The sequence below is a fragment of the Oryx dammah genome, unplaced genomic scaffold, assembly GCF_014754425.2.
Source record: "Oryx dammah isolate SB20612 unplaced genomic scaffold, SCBI_Odam_1.1 HiC_scaffold_19, whole genome shotgun sequence".
In the NCBI taxonomy this organism is placed as follows: domain Eukaryota; kingdom Metazoa; phylum Chordata; class Mammalia; order Artiodactyla; family Bovidae; genus Oryx; species Oryx dammah.
Genome location: NW_024070203.1, coordinates 68,129,528 through 68,144,348, shown reverse-complemented (window position 1 = coordinate 68,144,348; position 14,821 = coordinate 68,129,528). Strand labels below are relative to the sequence as shown.

The window sequence follows — 14,821 nt, the reverse complement described above, 5'->3', positions numbered from 1 at the left end:
TAGGTGAGAACAGCTTAACGACGTCCTAAAAAGCTTTGAAAAAAATAAGGGCGCAAAAAGCTCTCTCCAAAATCTGGATGCAGGACTGGAGAGTCCATGAAATGAGTCAGAAACAACCCACATCACAGGTCGAGCGACACGTTCACATCCCAGAAAAATCCAAATCTGTCAACCTCAGGACAAATTCTAACTGCGCATAAGTCCAAATTGCTAGACCAAGATGGATAAGCTCTGGGGAGCTGCTGTCCACCTTCCGCGAGACAGTAGCGCAAGGTGAGTGTGTTGGCGGTGGGAGTGTTGTGGTTTGTGTTTAAACCCTTCAGAAGACTTAATTGTGTTTAGCAGCCCTGCCCCTAAAATGAAGTTAGATTAGCTGCAGCCGTAGCAGGACTCAAACACGGGCGCACTAAATCTTCGGGGAAGCTAGCTCTCTGAAACCGTTCTGGAGGCTTCCACTGGCCTTCTGGCAGCGCACACAGGTGATGGAGAGGGAGCAGCGGCTAAAAAGCCATAAGTGAGTGTCACCGAGGCCAGGAACCTCAGAAATAACTGCTTGTGAGGGAAGTAAACGCAGAGGGAAAACTCGGGCCTGTCCCCAAATTATTATTCTGCCAGCGAGCGTTCCCCACACCCACCCCCCACCCCAAAACAACCTGCGCACGAGTTGCTGCTCAGTGTACCAAGTTCAGTGAGTCCTTCCACCTCGTCTTAAGATCCAGAGGAAGACAGTATTGCTCTTTTCCTGGAAATGCAGACCCTGCACAGCGACTTGGTACCCACCCCTCCTCTCGCTCGCGCTTTCCGGCCCACACGCGCGCAGACACAGACACAGCACACACACACACACACACAGTTGTAGGTAGGCCGTGTCGAAAACCATCTGGGGACAGGGTTTGGGGCACACGTGAGTGGCGAAGATAGAGAAAAATGAGAGCAGGGGAGACAGTTGAGAGGACTAAAAAGAGAAAAAGACAAAAAAAATAAGAAAAAAAAGGATGCCAGATTTAAAAAAAAAAAAGAGAGAGAGAGAGAGACCTAAAGCGAAGAGTTCAGAAGTAGAAGCTCGACAGCTAACGTGGGTGCGGACCGCACCTCTCAGCCCGGAGCGCCCGCAGGAAGCCCGGCTCACCCGGCTCGCCGCGCCTCCGGAGGACAGAAAAGATCGAGCTCTCGGCAGCGCCCCGGGGCCTGGAAAGTGAGGAGCCCAAAGGCCGGGTGGAGGGCACGGCCCTGCCCACCTGAGCCCGGGTGCGAGTGCCGCCGCCGGCGCCCCCGACCCCAAGCGGCTCCGGCAGAGTAGAACCCACCTCTCTTACTGCGTCTCCATCGATTGCCTTGGCAGTGGCTGTAATCCATACAGTTCAGGATGATGAGGGCAAAGGAGAAGAGACGAAACTGCATCTGGGCGGTCGGGCAGGGGAGAGACGCCTCTCAAAGTAGGGGAACTGGAGGGCTCATCCGAGGAGCCGGCGCAGACCGCGCTGCTGGGGAAGACGCCGAGGGGGCGAGCCTCCACTAGCCAAGGGGGCCGCGCGGGTCAGTTCGGCATCTCTCCGCCTTGAACCTGAGAGACGAGGAGGAAAAGCCGGGTAGAGAGAGGCCCAGGGAGGCAGCTGCCTCTTCACGCGTCCCAATTTAAGAAGGGAAGGGAGGGGAAAAGCGAGCTCACTGCCTGGCGCGAACTGCGGAGCGGCTTAACCCGGAGCGCACAGCTGCAGGCAACTTGGAGAGCAAGGTGATTACAATCAGTGAATTAGCAACCTCTGCGGACCTACAGGCTCCGACCCCGGGGAAGGGACGTTGCGCGGGCGCTTCGGGAAAAGAAAAGAGCTCCACGGTCCCTGAGGGTGCAGGGTTAAAGGCGCGCTCTTAGGTCCTTTGGCCCAGCAGTGGGGTACCCAGGCGCTGTGGCCACGGTGGCGGGCGCGGGTCGCCTACCGTGAGCACTCACGTCTCAGGCTGCGCGGCGTGCCTAGGCGCGGCGCTCCATCCCGGGATCGGGAAGCGAGACACCTCGCTAGCACGTGGACTGGGGAAAAGTTTGCCGAGACCCACAGGGAGCGCGTGGCAGCTCTGGGGTGCAGGCGGCCGCGATGGGTTCGAAGCGCGCAGAGGTTCCTCCGGACTGACCGCGCCTAGCAGGAGCGCGGCTGGGCGGGCGGGACCGCAGCCTCTGGGATGCTGCGTCCCCGCCGGTGAGTGCGATCCTCAGGCGAGGGGCACGCCCGCTCTCACTCTCTGGATCCGTATCCAATTGTGCGGTTTCCAGAGCTCTCTCCACAGCCACTTTCCAGCTAAGGTTTCTCCCTTTCAAACTGTGGGAGACAGAACGCTCCTGGGAGGGCGAAGGGATGGCGAGCGCACTTTCCGATGGAGATGCAGCCGGGCCCAGGCTCGGGATGCTTCTATAAGTAGGTGGTGCTGTGGTCCAAGGCCACTAAGTCAGGGCTGCCTTGGAGTTCCTGGGTCCTAAAGCCAGAATCTCTCGGGTTTCCCTGAGGTCCTAAAGAGCGCTGACAGCCTCCAGAGAGCCTACCCCCAGGCGAGTCCCATCTGCGCTTTCCTGGAGTAGGTAGCTAAACTGAAGAGTGGCTGAGATGGAGGCGTATCCCCAGACTGTGCCGGCCCTACAGCCCAGCTGTCTTCACCCCCAGGGCGTCTGCGCTGGTGCTCCAGGGCCGATTCTAACCACAACGCCGACCTTCCTGCGGGAAGACCTGACTGATGGCTTCTCCTAGACCTTCCTTTCCGAGCTCTGAGCCGGGACTGCTGTTTCTAAAGCGGAGTTTAAACTTGAGCCTCATGCCGAAAGATGCCACACCTCTGATACTCTTACATTTACGTCTTGGCTTTGTTTTATAGGAAGATGTCTTAGCACAGCTGAATCTAAAACGCGTCCTCGGTTTAGGGAGGGAAAAGGGTGTTCCAATCCTTTGCTTATCCTTAGGAGTTTTCTTTCTTGACTTCGTGTCTCCTCCAGAAAAACTTCCAAAAACCTTTGATCCCTTGCTTGCAGTATTCTAGAAATTAGGGCCTTGCTTCTTCAAAGAGAAGTTCAGTTCTTACTAAAACACTTCTTATTCATAATCCTCCTCCCTCCCCCACCCTCGCAGTCTCCTGAATTGAACTTTTAGGTGCCTTGAGTTTAGGGAATACTCTGTTTAACGAAGTGCTACATACTCTTGATGCTATTAGATTTCATTCTGGTGAAATCTTAGGTTCTGAAGTCATTACTGTAGGAATGAATTTACTGCCTAGGCAAAAGATAAGAATTTATACTGCTAACCAGGGGTTTAGGAATGTTTGCAAATATGACCACAAGTACCATATTATTATGCTAGCATTTTGTACCATTTAAATTTCTCTATGCCTTCAGTTTAAGATGTTCAGAAGTTGGGAGATTTGAAACAATCATATACAAACAATAAGACTATTAAAATAGCACAATCATTAATTGTCCCGTTAATACCTATCTGTAACTATGTTTATAGACATTACTATTTACGTAGCAGCATTTATGTGGCTAAGAATTTTAGTATTATTCATTTTATGTATGTCTGAGAACATCCAAGTCAATCTGAGTTGAAGTCCCTGGTCCCATTTCCCAGATAAGAAAATTCAGCCCTTGAGATTGGCCCATAGCACACAAACAGAGTTAAGCACATAATGGCTAGAGCGGATTTGTTTCTTAGCTTTCAGAACCTTTGATTTTTGTCACAGAATTTGGAAGTGATTGGAAACAATTCAGCTTAGGGAGTGGCCCAGGATTTGGCATGATATTGCAGTGACTACCCCCTAAGCATCATAAATACCATTTCTCCCACAGACTCACAAATACACCCACCAAATTCATTGCACTTGCAAAGGAATTCAATCCATGACACAACAAACTCTTCTCTAAATAAACCCTCTGCCTTTATAGCCTTGGGATCCATTCAAGATTAGAGATCATCAGTGTCTTTTAAAATATTTAAAGACAAAAATAAGTACAAGACCAAGTAGATCTAGCTCCACGTGGATCATTTTAGACACATCTCTGGATCTTTTTCCTTGTCGGTACTTTTAGGAAATTAGACCAAGATGTCTTCCACCCCTACCATGTTCTGATTTACAGTCAGTTTTCTATTTCTATCAAGAAGTGAGAACAGCGTGAGGACAAACTCGTCATTAATGAGTTTTCATTGTAGAAAGATGAGAATTAGCCAGTCATCCTTAAATTTACAGACCACTTTCAATCTTCTGTCTTCAAAGTTTACTTTCCAAAATTTTAATCATTTGGATTGCACTGTTGGCATTTTTAAAACCAGAGATACATTTCAGCTTAGTGAACTCCTAAATCCATTTCACACATAAAAAATAATTTTAATAGTATCACTTCTGCTGAATATTGGTTAATGCTGTTAAGACAAGAATGGACCCTGGAAGCAAAGAAGATTCCTAATTCCTTTCTCCTTGTGCTCTCTCTTGGTCTGTCTCTAAAGGATACTAAGGAACTTCAAAAATCTTTCACACTTTGTTCTTAGGGTACTTAGGATCTCACACTTAATCTCTTTGGACTAGTTTGTTGATAAAGCAGAATTTTTTTTTTCCCTTTTTTGCCATTCACTGAATATTTTTCCTGATTTCAAGAACCCAGGAATGTTTTTGCTACTAAAAAATACACCCCTAGCAGATCCTAAACTATCATTAACTTTAATCCCATATTTCTGCATCCTTTCATTTCTAAACTGTGAAAGTGTTGTTGATGAGGCTCAGTGCTCAGAGTTTCTCCATCATAGAGACTCAATGGACTTTTTCTTTAAACTGAGTTTAGATGGTGGTTTCATTAAACTCGCTTTATAAACAGACATGTGTCTGGTGTATGTTTACAGAGAAGCGTACTGAGGAGGTTGACATCATCCCACTCACTGGTGATAGAGAAGGTTAACCGAGTGTGAGGGAATGCCTTCCACAGAGATTCTATCCAATTACAGTGTATGAAAGTGCCCATCTCCCTATAAACCAGCCAATGTGTTTTGATCTTTAGCACTCCTAGGCAAAATATGATATATCAATGGTTTTAATTTTTATTTCTTTTAAATGAAATTATGAACCTTTAATATGCTTAGGCAATTTATATTTCCTTTTTCATCAACTTTTCAAAGATATCATTTACCTCTTTTTCTGCTCTTGCTCACTTAATTTTATTTTATACAGTATACTATAAATATGTATAAATATATTATCTTTTGCTATTTGGGTTGCAAACACTTTTTCCAGATTTATCATTTGTCTCTTAAATTAAAAAAATAATTTATGTGAAATTTGTCAGTCTTATCTTTATAATTTCTTTGTGTTACAGTTGTAAAAAACTCCTCTTCATGCCGTTCTTTTTAGTTTTTGTTTGGGAGTTTTCTAAGACACTTTTTTCAATGTTAAAAACTGTAAGATGTTAGTGGTTTCATAACTGTATGATGTGGCTACGTTAGAATAGAGTTTACATTTTCTAAATTTTTGCTAAGTATTTATGTTCACAGATTTGGTTGATTTTGGCTCTGACTCTCATTTTCATCATCTAATTGATTTAGAGTCTTCTTATCTTTTCTGTTATCAGATATTATTCTCAGAGTTAAAGTTTCCGACAATCTTCTTATTGATTGTTGAAATTAGTTGGTGTCATACTTACTCTTCCACTCTAGAATTTATCTGTTATTAACTTTGGAACAAATTATGGCATTTTGCCATTGTATTGGAGAAGGAAATGGCAACCCACTCCAGTACTCTTGCCTGGAAAATTCCATAGACTGAGGAGCCTGGTAGGCTACAGTCCATGGGATCGAAAAGAGTCGGACACGACTGAGCGACTTCAGTTTCAGTTTCAATATTGGTAGAATATTTTTTTCTGTTAAATATAAGCCAAATGTCCATTTTGCTAGTTACATGTGATGGCCTATGTTCATTTATTATATTTTGTATGAGATGATTAAATTAATTAATACAAAAGATCTTCAACCAGGTCACTGACCAGTTCTTATCCAGGCTAATTTGTTGTTTTTACAAGCCACATCATAGTCACTTATTTAACATTTGAAAAATGTGTAAATATTTGACTCCTCCAAATATTAATACTATGTCCTGCCACTTGAGAACTCTTCTGTAGACTGCTGTGATAAGGCCCATTTCTCATTTTGTTCTCCATCCTCATGGAAGAGATCCAGGAGGCTCTCTTCAAAGAAAGTGTAACTCAGACCAGCTCATAAAGAAAAAAACACAAGATTTGACCTGAAGTTTTAAAATTATTCCCTTTATTTAATCTTGTGCACTCTGAACTCTTTTGAACTAAAATAGTGTCATTTCCATTCTTTTTGTATGAATGTGGTTGCTGGAAGGAAGTGTTACTACACTTGGTTAATAACAAGAGATAAAGATTCTCAGCTATTTTAAGAATGAGACAGTTTTCATTAATAGAAGAGAAAGTCTCTTTTTGCTGTTTGTGGATATTCAATTAGTTATGCTAACTGAGATGAGCAATAGAACAAGTAATGCCTAAGAGCACGAAATACGCTTCCTAGAACTTTTTTCAGTACCCATGTCACAAATAGCTTTGCCTCTCCTAAGCATTTGGCCTGTCTTTAATTTATGGTTATAATGAGCTGTTACTGTTCAGGAGCAAATGTGTGGTTTACCAAGTGTACAAGATGGTCAGACACTTTATGTACTAGCCTCATTTCTTGGTCCATTTTATATTTCTACTCTTATTTTCCCTTTGCTGTGTTTTTTGCACCTGTTTTTAATGTTGTATTTTTCAGTATTATTATGCATCTTTATAAGCTGCTTTAACTTTGGAACAATAGAGAAAACTTAAAAATAATAATACATACCTTATACACATGATTATATATATATAAGTTGAAGACCATAGGGGTTCTAGTTCAACATAAGGGTTCTAGTTGCCAACTATGTCTATTCCAATTGTTCACTCTAGAACTGAGGAAATAACCATGGCATGAATCATGGGATCCACTAGGCCCATTGAGAGGTGAACCCAACCCAAACTCTGTTAATTACTGGTCTTCATAAGCCACTTCTCTTGACATTTTGGGTGTCAAGAAATTAACCAAAGTCTACTTACTTCTCCTTCCCCAAAACATAGTCATCTGAGTAAATGGCTCCAGGTCCTGTGGGGGAAGACCGGGAAAAAGACTTATGGTGAGAGTCCTTCCTCAAGAGACCTTACCTTCTCTTCATTCCAGGAGTTCTCTTCATTTTATGGTTCTGAACTGGCTCAAGTCTTGGTTGGATAAGAGGTGGGGGCTTCCCTGGTGGCTCAGTGGTAAAGAACCTGCCTGCCAATGCAGAAGACACGGATTCTATCTCTGATCCAGGAAGATCCCACATGCCTCTCAGCAGCTAACCCCTGGACCACAACCATTGATCCTGTGCTCTAGAGCCCAGGAGCTGAGGCCCTAGAGCCCAAACTTTGCAACAACAGAAGCCACTGCAATGAGAGGCCCATGTGCACGGCAACTAGAGAAGTCCTCGCAGGAATGAAGACCCCGCACAGCCAAAAAAAATAAATACAATTATTTTAAATAAAAGAAGAGTCTGTGACTATTGTGGTGACTCAGATTATACTTCTATAAGTCGGAACTAAGGTTTTTCTGGTATATAACACTTTAGTAGTCTGTCCTGTCTACCTCAGTCCTAGGAAAAAGTAAGTTATAAATACCAGCTACAATCACATAACTAGCTGCAGAACCACAGACTGCAGCAATAAGTACTTCTTTCTTGATTTGATATAAATATCAAATATCAATATTTTGTCATCTCCTATTCCTATTTACAGATGGTAAAGAATCCACCTGCAATGCGGGAGACCTGGCTTCAATCCCTGGATTGGGAAGATCCCCTGGAGAAGAGAAAGGCTACCCACTCCAGTATTCTGGCCTGGAGAATTCCATGGACAGTCTATAGGGTCGCAAAGAGTCAGACACGACTGAACGATTTTCACTTTCAATTTCATTCCTCTACTATTTAACATAAAATGTATAAGTTGCAGCTAACCTTGTAGCTCAGTATTTAAGCTACAGAGTACAGAATTGTGAGTATGACTCAGCTAAAAGAATGACTGTTGCCCCAAAATGAATAAAGGGACACCTGAGACTTTGAGTATCCTCTTTTGGGATGCAGGTCTATATGTTTTCATGTGGATAGCTGTGCCAAGTACTGTGGAAACATAAATATGTGTTTATCTTTATTTGTAAGTTAAATGTGGTTAAAAGACATGTGTAGTGGATGCCAGATTGTCAACAGCTGGATTGTTGTAGTTTATGCTATCACTTGCGTTGGGAACTGTATTTCTCAAATCCTCTGCTATGCAATGATACTGAATTACAGCTGGCTTAAAGAGGAATTTGAGCTTCAAGGGTAACTCAGTCATAAAGAGTCTGCCAGTCAATGCAGGAGACTCTAGTTCGATTCCTGGGTCAGGAAGATCCCCTGGAGAAGGAAATAACAACCAGTTTCAGTGTTCTTGCCTGTGAAATCCCATGGACAGAGGAGCCTGGCAGGCTGCAGTCCATGGGGTCACAAAAATTGATTTCATGATTCAACAACAAGAGAGGAATTTACATGAGACTTGGGAGACAGAAATTAAACAGTGGTCACGACTTCCCCGAGGTCTTTTTTCAGCAAGATCCAATGATGGACAGAAGCCTAGGTATGCAGTGGGTACGAGCTTGAAACTCCCTCTACTCTACATCCTGCTTTTCTTCTGAATTCTGACCCTGCTTACCCAGAACCCCTAGTCCTACCACTAGATGACCAGCTGCAGAGGCAGTATATATCCAGAGGCCACCCACAAATTCCCCTTTTGCCATCACACTCTGGTGGTGGGGTACACTTGGCTTCCCAGACATATTAGTGACTCCTCTGCCCCTCCAACCCTCCAATCCCCCTCCCAGAACTTCTCTTCTGCAGGTCCTCTCCCAATCACATTGTCTAATTCTTCTAATAGTTCATCTGTAACACCCAGTGACTTTACTCTCCTGCCTGTACCATGGCTGGCATAAGTATTATCTGCTGACTTTTCCACTATTAAATATGAGAACTTATTCCCTTTTCTTCCCGCTTCTCCCCTAAGCACCATCCTCTGCCTGCCTCACCCTCGTCCTTCAAGTATGGCCAGATCAACACCGAATGGCTGTGTTACTGTGTCTGACTTTTTCAGAGCTCAGTCATATGTAAACTGGACTACTGTTACTTTCCTGGGCAACTCTGTTTTCTCTAAAACTATCATTACTTTGTGTCTCCTCTGCAGAGTTTTCTGTAACTTACCAGAAATTGAACCCAAACATTTATCTTAATCACCTCTTAATACGTTCCTTCGTCCCACGTAGACCATCAGTTTCATCTTCTTCAAGTTCCTCTTGAAGGCTCTGGATACTTTTCCTCAACTGGTTCCCCTTTGCGCCTGATACACGATTGTCATTATGTCCCTTCACTAAGTTCCTGGGAATTCTTTTCTCTCACCTCTAGTGGGGTTTTTTTGTTTCCTATGACCCATGTCTTCCTCTTTCCAAGTTAATTTTCATTGTGGTGGAGGATATTCTCCAGGAGTTTCCTGAAAAATTTTGTATAAGGGTAAACATTTTTTGAGACTTTTCTATGTCCAAAGTGTCCTCATTTTACTCTCACAACTATTTGGATAAGGTATAAAATTTCATGTTAAAATCATTTTTCTTTAGTAGTTTGAAAACATGACTTTGTTGCTTTTTACTTTGCCATAATGCTTTGAGAAGGTCAAACCTTTCTAATGACTGATTCTTTCTCATGCTCCTGTCTATAGCCCACTTCCAGAAGATTGAAGGGCTGAAATTTCACTGATACTACTTTGTTATGTATATTTTAAAATTGATTTTGTTAGAAGTTTGATGGCCCTTTTAACCCTGAGAATGTATGTTTTTCAGTTCTATAAATGTTCTTTAATTATTTGGTGTATGAGTCCTCTCAAGCCCATACACACGTTTTTCTTTCCTCCTTTTTTTGAGAATACCTACTGTTCAAATATCTTAGAGTGGCCCTCTAATTTTCCCATATTTTTTCTCCTACTTTTCATGTCTTTGCATTTTTTCTCTACTTTCTGGAATATTCCCTCAACTTCATCCTTCAAGTCTTCTAGTTAGTTTTCATTGCTCTTCTCACTTTTTTTTTTTTTAATTTCAGGAGCTCTCTTTCATTTTAGAGTTGTCTTTACTGTACATCAGTTCAGTTCAGTTCAGTCGCTCAGTCGTGTCTGACTCTTTGCAACCCCATGAATCGCAGTACGCCAGGCCTCTCTGTCCATCACCATCTCCTAGAGTTCACCCAGACTCACGTCCATTGAGTCCGTGATGCCATCCAGCCATCTCATCCTCTGTCATCCCCTTTTCCTCCTGCTCCCAATCCCTCCCAGCATCAGAGTCTTTTCCAATGAGTCAACTCTTTGCATGAGGTGGCCAAAGTACTGGGGTTTCAGCTTTAGCATCATTCCTTCCAAAGAACACCCAGGACTGATCTCTTTTAGAATGGACATAGTCTTATTTATTTCAAGTTTTGGTTTGTTTTGGTCTTTATCTTTCATCTTAGAGACTTTTCTTGATATTTTATAATTCTTGGATATTTGTTCATATTTAAAAGTGAGAGATTAACAAGCCGATCTTTAAAAAACAAATTCTTACCACTTTGGTGATGCTTGCCAACTTGAACTTTCCTGTGTGGTAAAAACAGAACATAAGTAACCTGAACAAGGAATTTATTGGAAGGAATCAAAATACAATTTATTTAATATTTTCACTAGGGTTGGTCAGATTTCTCAGAGAGAAGTTTTCCAATATACTGCAGAGATGGAGGGTTGAGGGGAGGCAGTTATTGTCTTGTCTTTAATTCTTCCTTTCTCTGTGTTTTTCTCCCCTTATGAATAAACTTATTTTACTTAAGATTTCATAAGACTTCAGAAGAGAGAAAAATGAAAGGCATAGAAATCCATTCTATTATTACTTGCCTTTGTATGTTTTTCCTTTATTCACTCAACAAATAATAACTGAAGTCCTATGTATTGACACAGTTATGGGTGCTGAGAATACAGCCATGAGAAAGGAAGACGAGATCCTTATGGAGACTATATCTTAAGTGGGAAGAGAGTCAAACAATAAAAACTAAATACATGGGGATTGTCTTAATAAATACAAAGTGTTTATTTTTGTACATTTATCTTGATGCAAATTCAAAAGCTTACACATACTCTTTCCCAAACATGACTAATAATTTAAATTTTGCTGCATTGACTTTATCATTCACTTTTCACTTTACCTCTACAGCTATACATATTTTTCTGAACCACTGATGTGTGAGTTTTAAACATGGTCTGTTAGTCCTAAATACCTCAATGTATACTCCCTGAGAACAAGAGCATCCACTTCTATAACCTCAACATTATCAAAATTAAGAAGTTTAACACTGATAATATATTGTTACTTAATTCATACTCTGTATTCAGATTTTCTCAGTTATCCAATGTGCCCTTTATAGCTACTGATTCCCCAGCATGGACTTGAATCCAGGATCACACACTACATTGACTTGTCATGCATCACTGTCCCCTTTAGCCTGGAACTCTTTCTCAATTTTTCTTGGTCATTGATGGCCTTGATGTTTTTGAAGAACACATTCTATTTTGCCTCCTAAGAAATCTGTTTGCAGGTCAAGAAGCAACCGTTAGAACTGGACATGGAACAACAGACTGGTTCCAAATCAGGAAAGGAGTATGTCAAGGCTATATATTGTTACCCTGCTTATTTAACATATATGCAGAATACATCATGCGAAATGCTGGGCTGGATGAAGCACAAACTGGAATCAAGATTGCCGGGAGAAATATCAATAACATCAGATATGCAGATGACACCACCCTTATGGCAGAAAGTGAAGAGGAACTAAAGAGTCTCTTGATGAAGGTGAAAGAGGAGAATTAAAAAGTTGGCTTGAGGCTCAACATTCAGAAAACTGAGATCATGGCATCTGGTCCCATCACTTCATGGAAAATAGGGAAACAATGGAAACAGTGAGAGACTTTTGGGCTCTGTAATCACTACAGATAGTGACTGCAGCCATGAAATTAAAAGACACTTGCTCCTTGGAAGAAAAGCTATGACAAACGTAGACTGCTGCTGCTGCTGCTGCTGCTAAGTCACTGCAGTCGTGTCCAACTCTGTGTGACCCCATAGACACCAGCCCACCAGGCTTCCCCATCCCTGGGATTCTCCAGGCAAGAACACTGGAGTGGGCTGCCATTTCCTTCTCCAATGCATGAAAGTGAAAAGAGAAAGGGAAGTTGCTCAGTCATGTCCGACTCTTAGCGACCCCATGGACTGCAGCCTACCAGGCTCCTCCATCCATGGGATTTTCCAGGCAAGAGTACTGGAGTGGGGTGCCATTGCCTTCTCCATGACAAACATAGACAGTATATTAAAAAGTGGAGACATTACTTTGCCAACAAAGGTCCGTCTAGTCACAGCTATAGTTTTTCCAGTAGTCATGTATGGATGTGAGAGCTGGACTATAAAGAAAGCTGAGCACCAAAGAATTGATGCTTTTGAACTGTGGTGTTGAAGAAGACTCTTGAGAGTCCCTTGGACTGCAAGGAGATCCAACCAGTCCATCCTAAAGGAAATCAGTCCTGAATATTCATTGGAAGGACTGATGCTGACACTGAACTCCAAATCTTTGGCCACCTGATGTGAAGAACTGACTCATTTGAAAAGACCCTGATGCTGGGAAAGATTGAAGGTGGGAGAAGGGGATGACAGAGGCTGAGATGGTTGGATGTCCACCAACTCAATGGACATGAGTTTGGGTAAACTACGGGAGGTGGTGATGAACAGGGAGGCCTGGCATGCTGTGGTCCATGGGGTCGTGAAGAGTCAGACACAACTGACCCACTAAACTGGACTGAACTGAACTTAAAGGAAACACTTTGAGATTATGGAAATACCCTCTTTCTCATCAAACGTTCACCCTAATTTTGTCATATGTTAATGGTTTATTAACTGATAATTAATAAATCATTACTCTGATGGTTGTGAAATGGTGATTTTTCTAATTACATTATTTCTTCCACATTTATTAGTTGTTATTCTACTGTAGGGAAAAGTTTTCTCTTCTCCCTGATCAGTAGATGGAAAGCATACGGACCCACAGATTCTTATTTTGCTCAATGTGTTATATTGTGTTATTACACTTATTTCCCATCTCAGTTTTCCCAGATTTGGCCTGTGGAGAATATTAAGCTGGGTTCTGCACTCCAAAACATTGAACCCATGTCTGTTGCGTGTCCTGCATTAGCAGGCAGATTCTTTACCACTAAGCCACCAGTTCTACCTTAGGAAGATAATTACTTTGGTAGCACTGAAAATGCACTGAAGGGAAACCGGTTCAGAGGTTAATTACTATGACTATATTATATATGTATATATAATTTTATATATATATATATATATATATGCACATGCACACAGTTGATTCTCATTACTCATGGTAGTTGTATTCTACAAAGTCAACAATGAGTTAGCAAATACTGGGTAAGATTCCTGTAAGCCTCTGGTCTCTTTCCATCAACCCATCAATACATAACCTGGTTTTATGTATGTTTCTGTTTAAAGACACCTTATTTAATATATATTATTAATTCACTAACATCCTAATCACAGCAACAGCACTATAAATTCACATCTGAATGAAGTTTATTTAACATATTTTTTCCTGAAAGGCACATCACAGCTGGGGGACACTAGACAATCCAACACTACACTTGGGGACCTTTATAACTGAAATTACCAACAACAATCCAAAATGTGAGAAATCTGGCCCTAAACAGATCACAAAAAGTTACTTGTTTACAGTATGAGAGCTGAAAGAAGAAGGCAGAATGCTACCTCATTCAACCTCAGCTGGGAATATAAATGTCATGTGACTCAAATTTTTGCCACTCTGTGCATGTCCATGAGTGACTATGAAAGCACCAGGAATATTGATTTTCAGGCTACAAATAAATTTTAATGAATAGGCAAATTTGCAAAAGCAGAATCTGTGGATAATGAGTATTGACTACATACCTACATATGCATAAAAGTAAACCAGTGCAATGTTGCTGCTGCTGCTGCTGCTAAATCGCTTCAGTCATGTCCGACTCTGTGCAACCCCAGAGACGGCAGCCCACAGGCTCCCCTGTCCCTGGGATTCTCCAGGCAAGAACACTGGAGTGGGTTGCCATTGCCTTCTCCAATGCATGAAAGTGAAAAGCGAAAGTGAAGTTGCTCAGTCGTGTCCGACTCTTAGCGACCCATGGACTCCAGCCTACTAGGCTCCTCCGTCCATGGGATTTTCCAGGCAAGAGTGCAATGTTAGTGGAAACAAAAATGAAGAATTTGATCAATTAAATGTGGGAATGGGGAGAAATAGGCAAAAAGATGATGCTGAAGTTCCTATTTTGAAAGACTGGGTGAATATTAATGCTATTACCAAAAAATATAATCCTGAAAAAGAGACTGGAGGAGACAGACAATAAAACTTTGGAAATATAGAATTTTAGAACAAGGATAACATCCTGGCAGAGATAGACAGTAATTGTGATGATACGGAACTGAAGCACCAAACAGAGGCCATAGCTAGATATAAAATTTGATTATTGGTTACATACAGAATACAATTGAAGTGTTAGGACTACAAGAGATTACTTAGGTAAGAAGCAGAAAAATCCATGACAGAACCTTGGAAAATGTACTAAATTTAAGGTGTCCAGAGGAAG

At 42.1% G+C, this 14,821-nt stretch overlaps 1 protein-coding gene across 1 annotated transcript in view; it reads right to left on the bottom strand.

Annotated features, from left to right (window-relative positions):
• The window catches only part of RSPO2 (R-spondin 2), a 191,046-nt gene extending 189,110 nt beyond the window's left edge, over positions 1-1,936 (bottom strand). The window contains exon 1 of the mRNA XM_040262140.1: positions 1,308-1,936. Within this exon, the coding sequence (XP_040118074.1) occupies positions 1,308-1,401 (94 nt within the window). The 5' untranslated portion in view covers positions 1,402-1,936. The remainder of the gene's footprint in view (positions 1-1,307) is intronic.
• Positions 1,937-14,821: the final 12,885 nt, after the last annotated feature.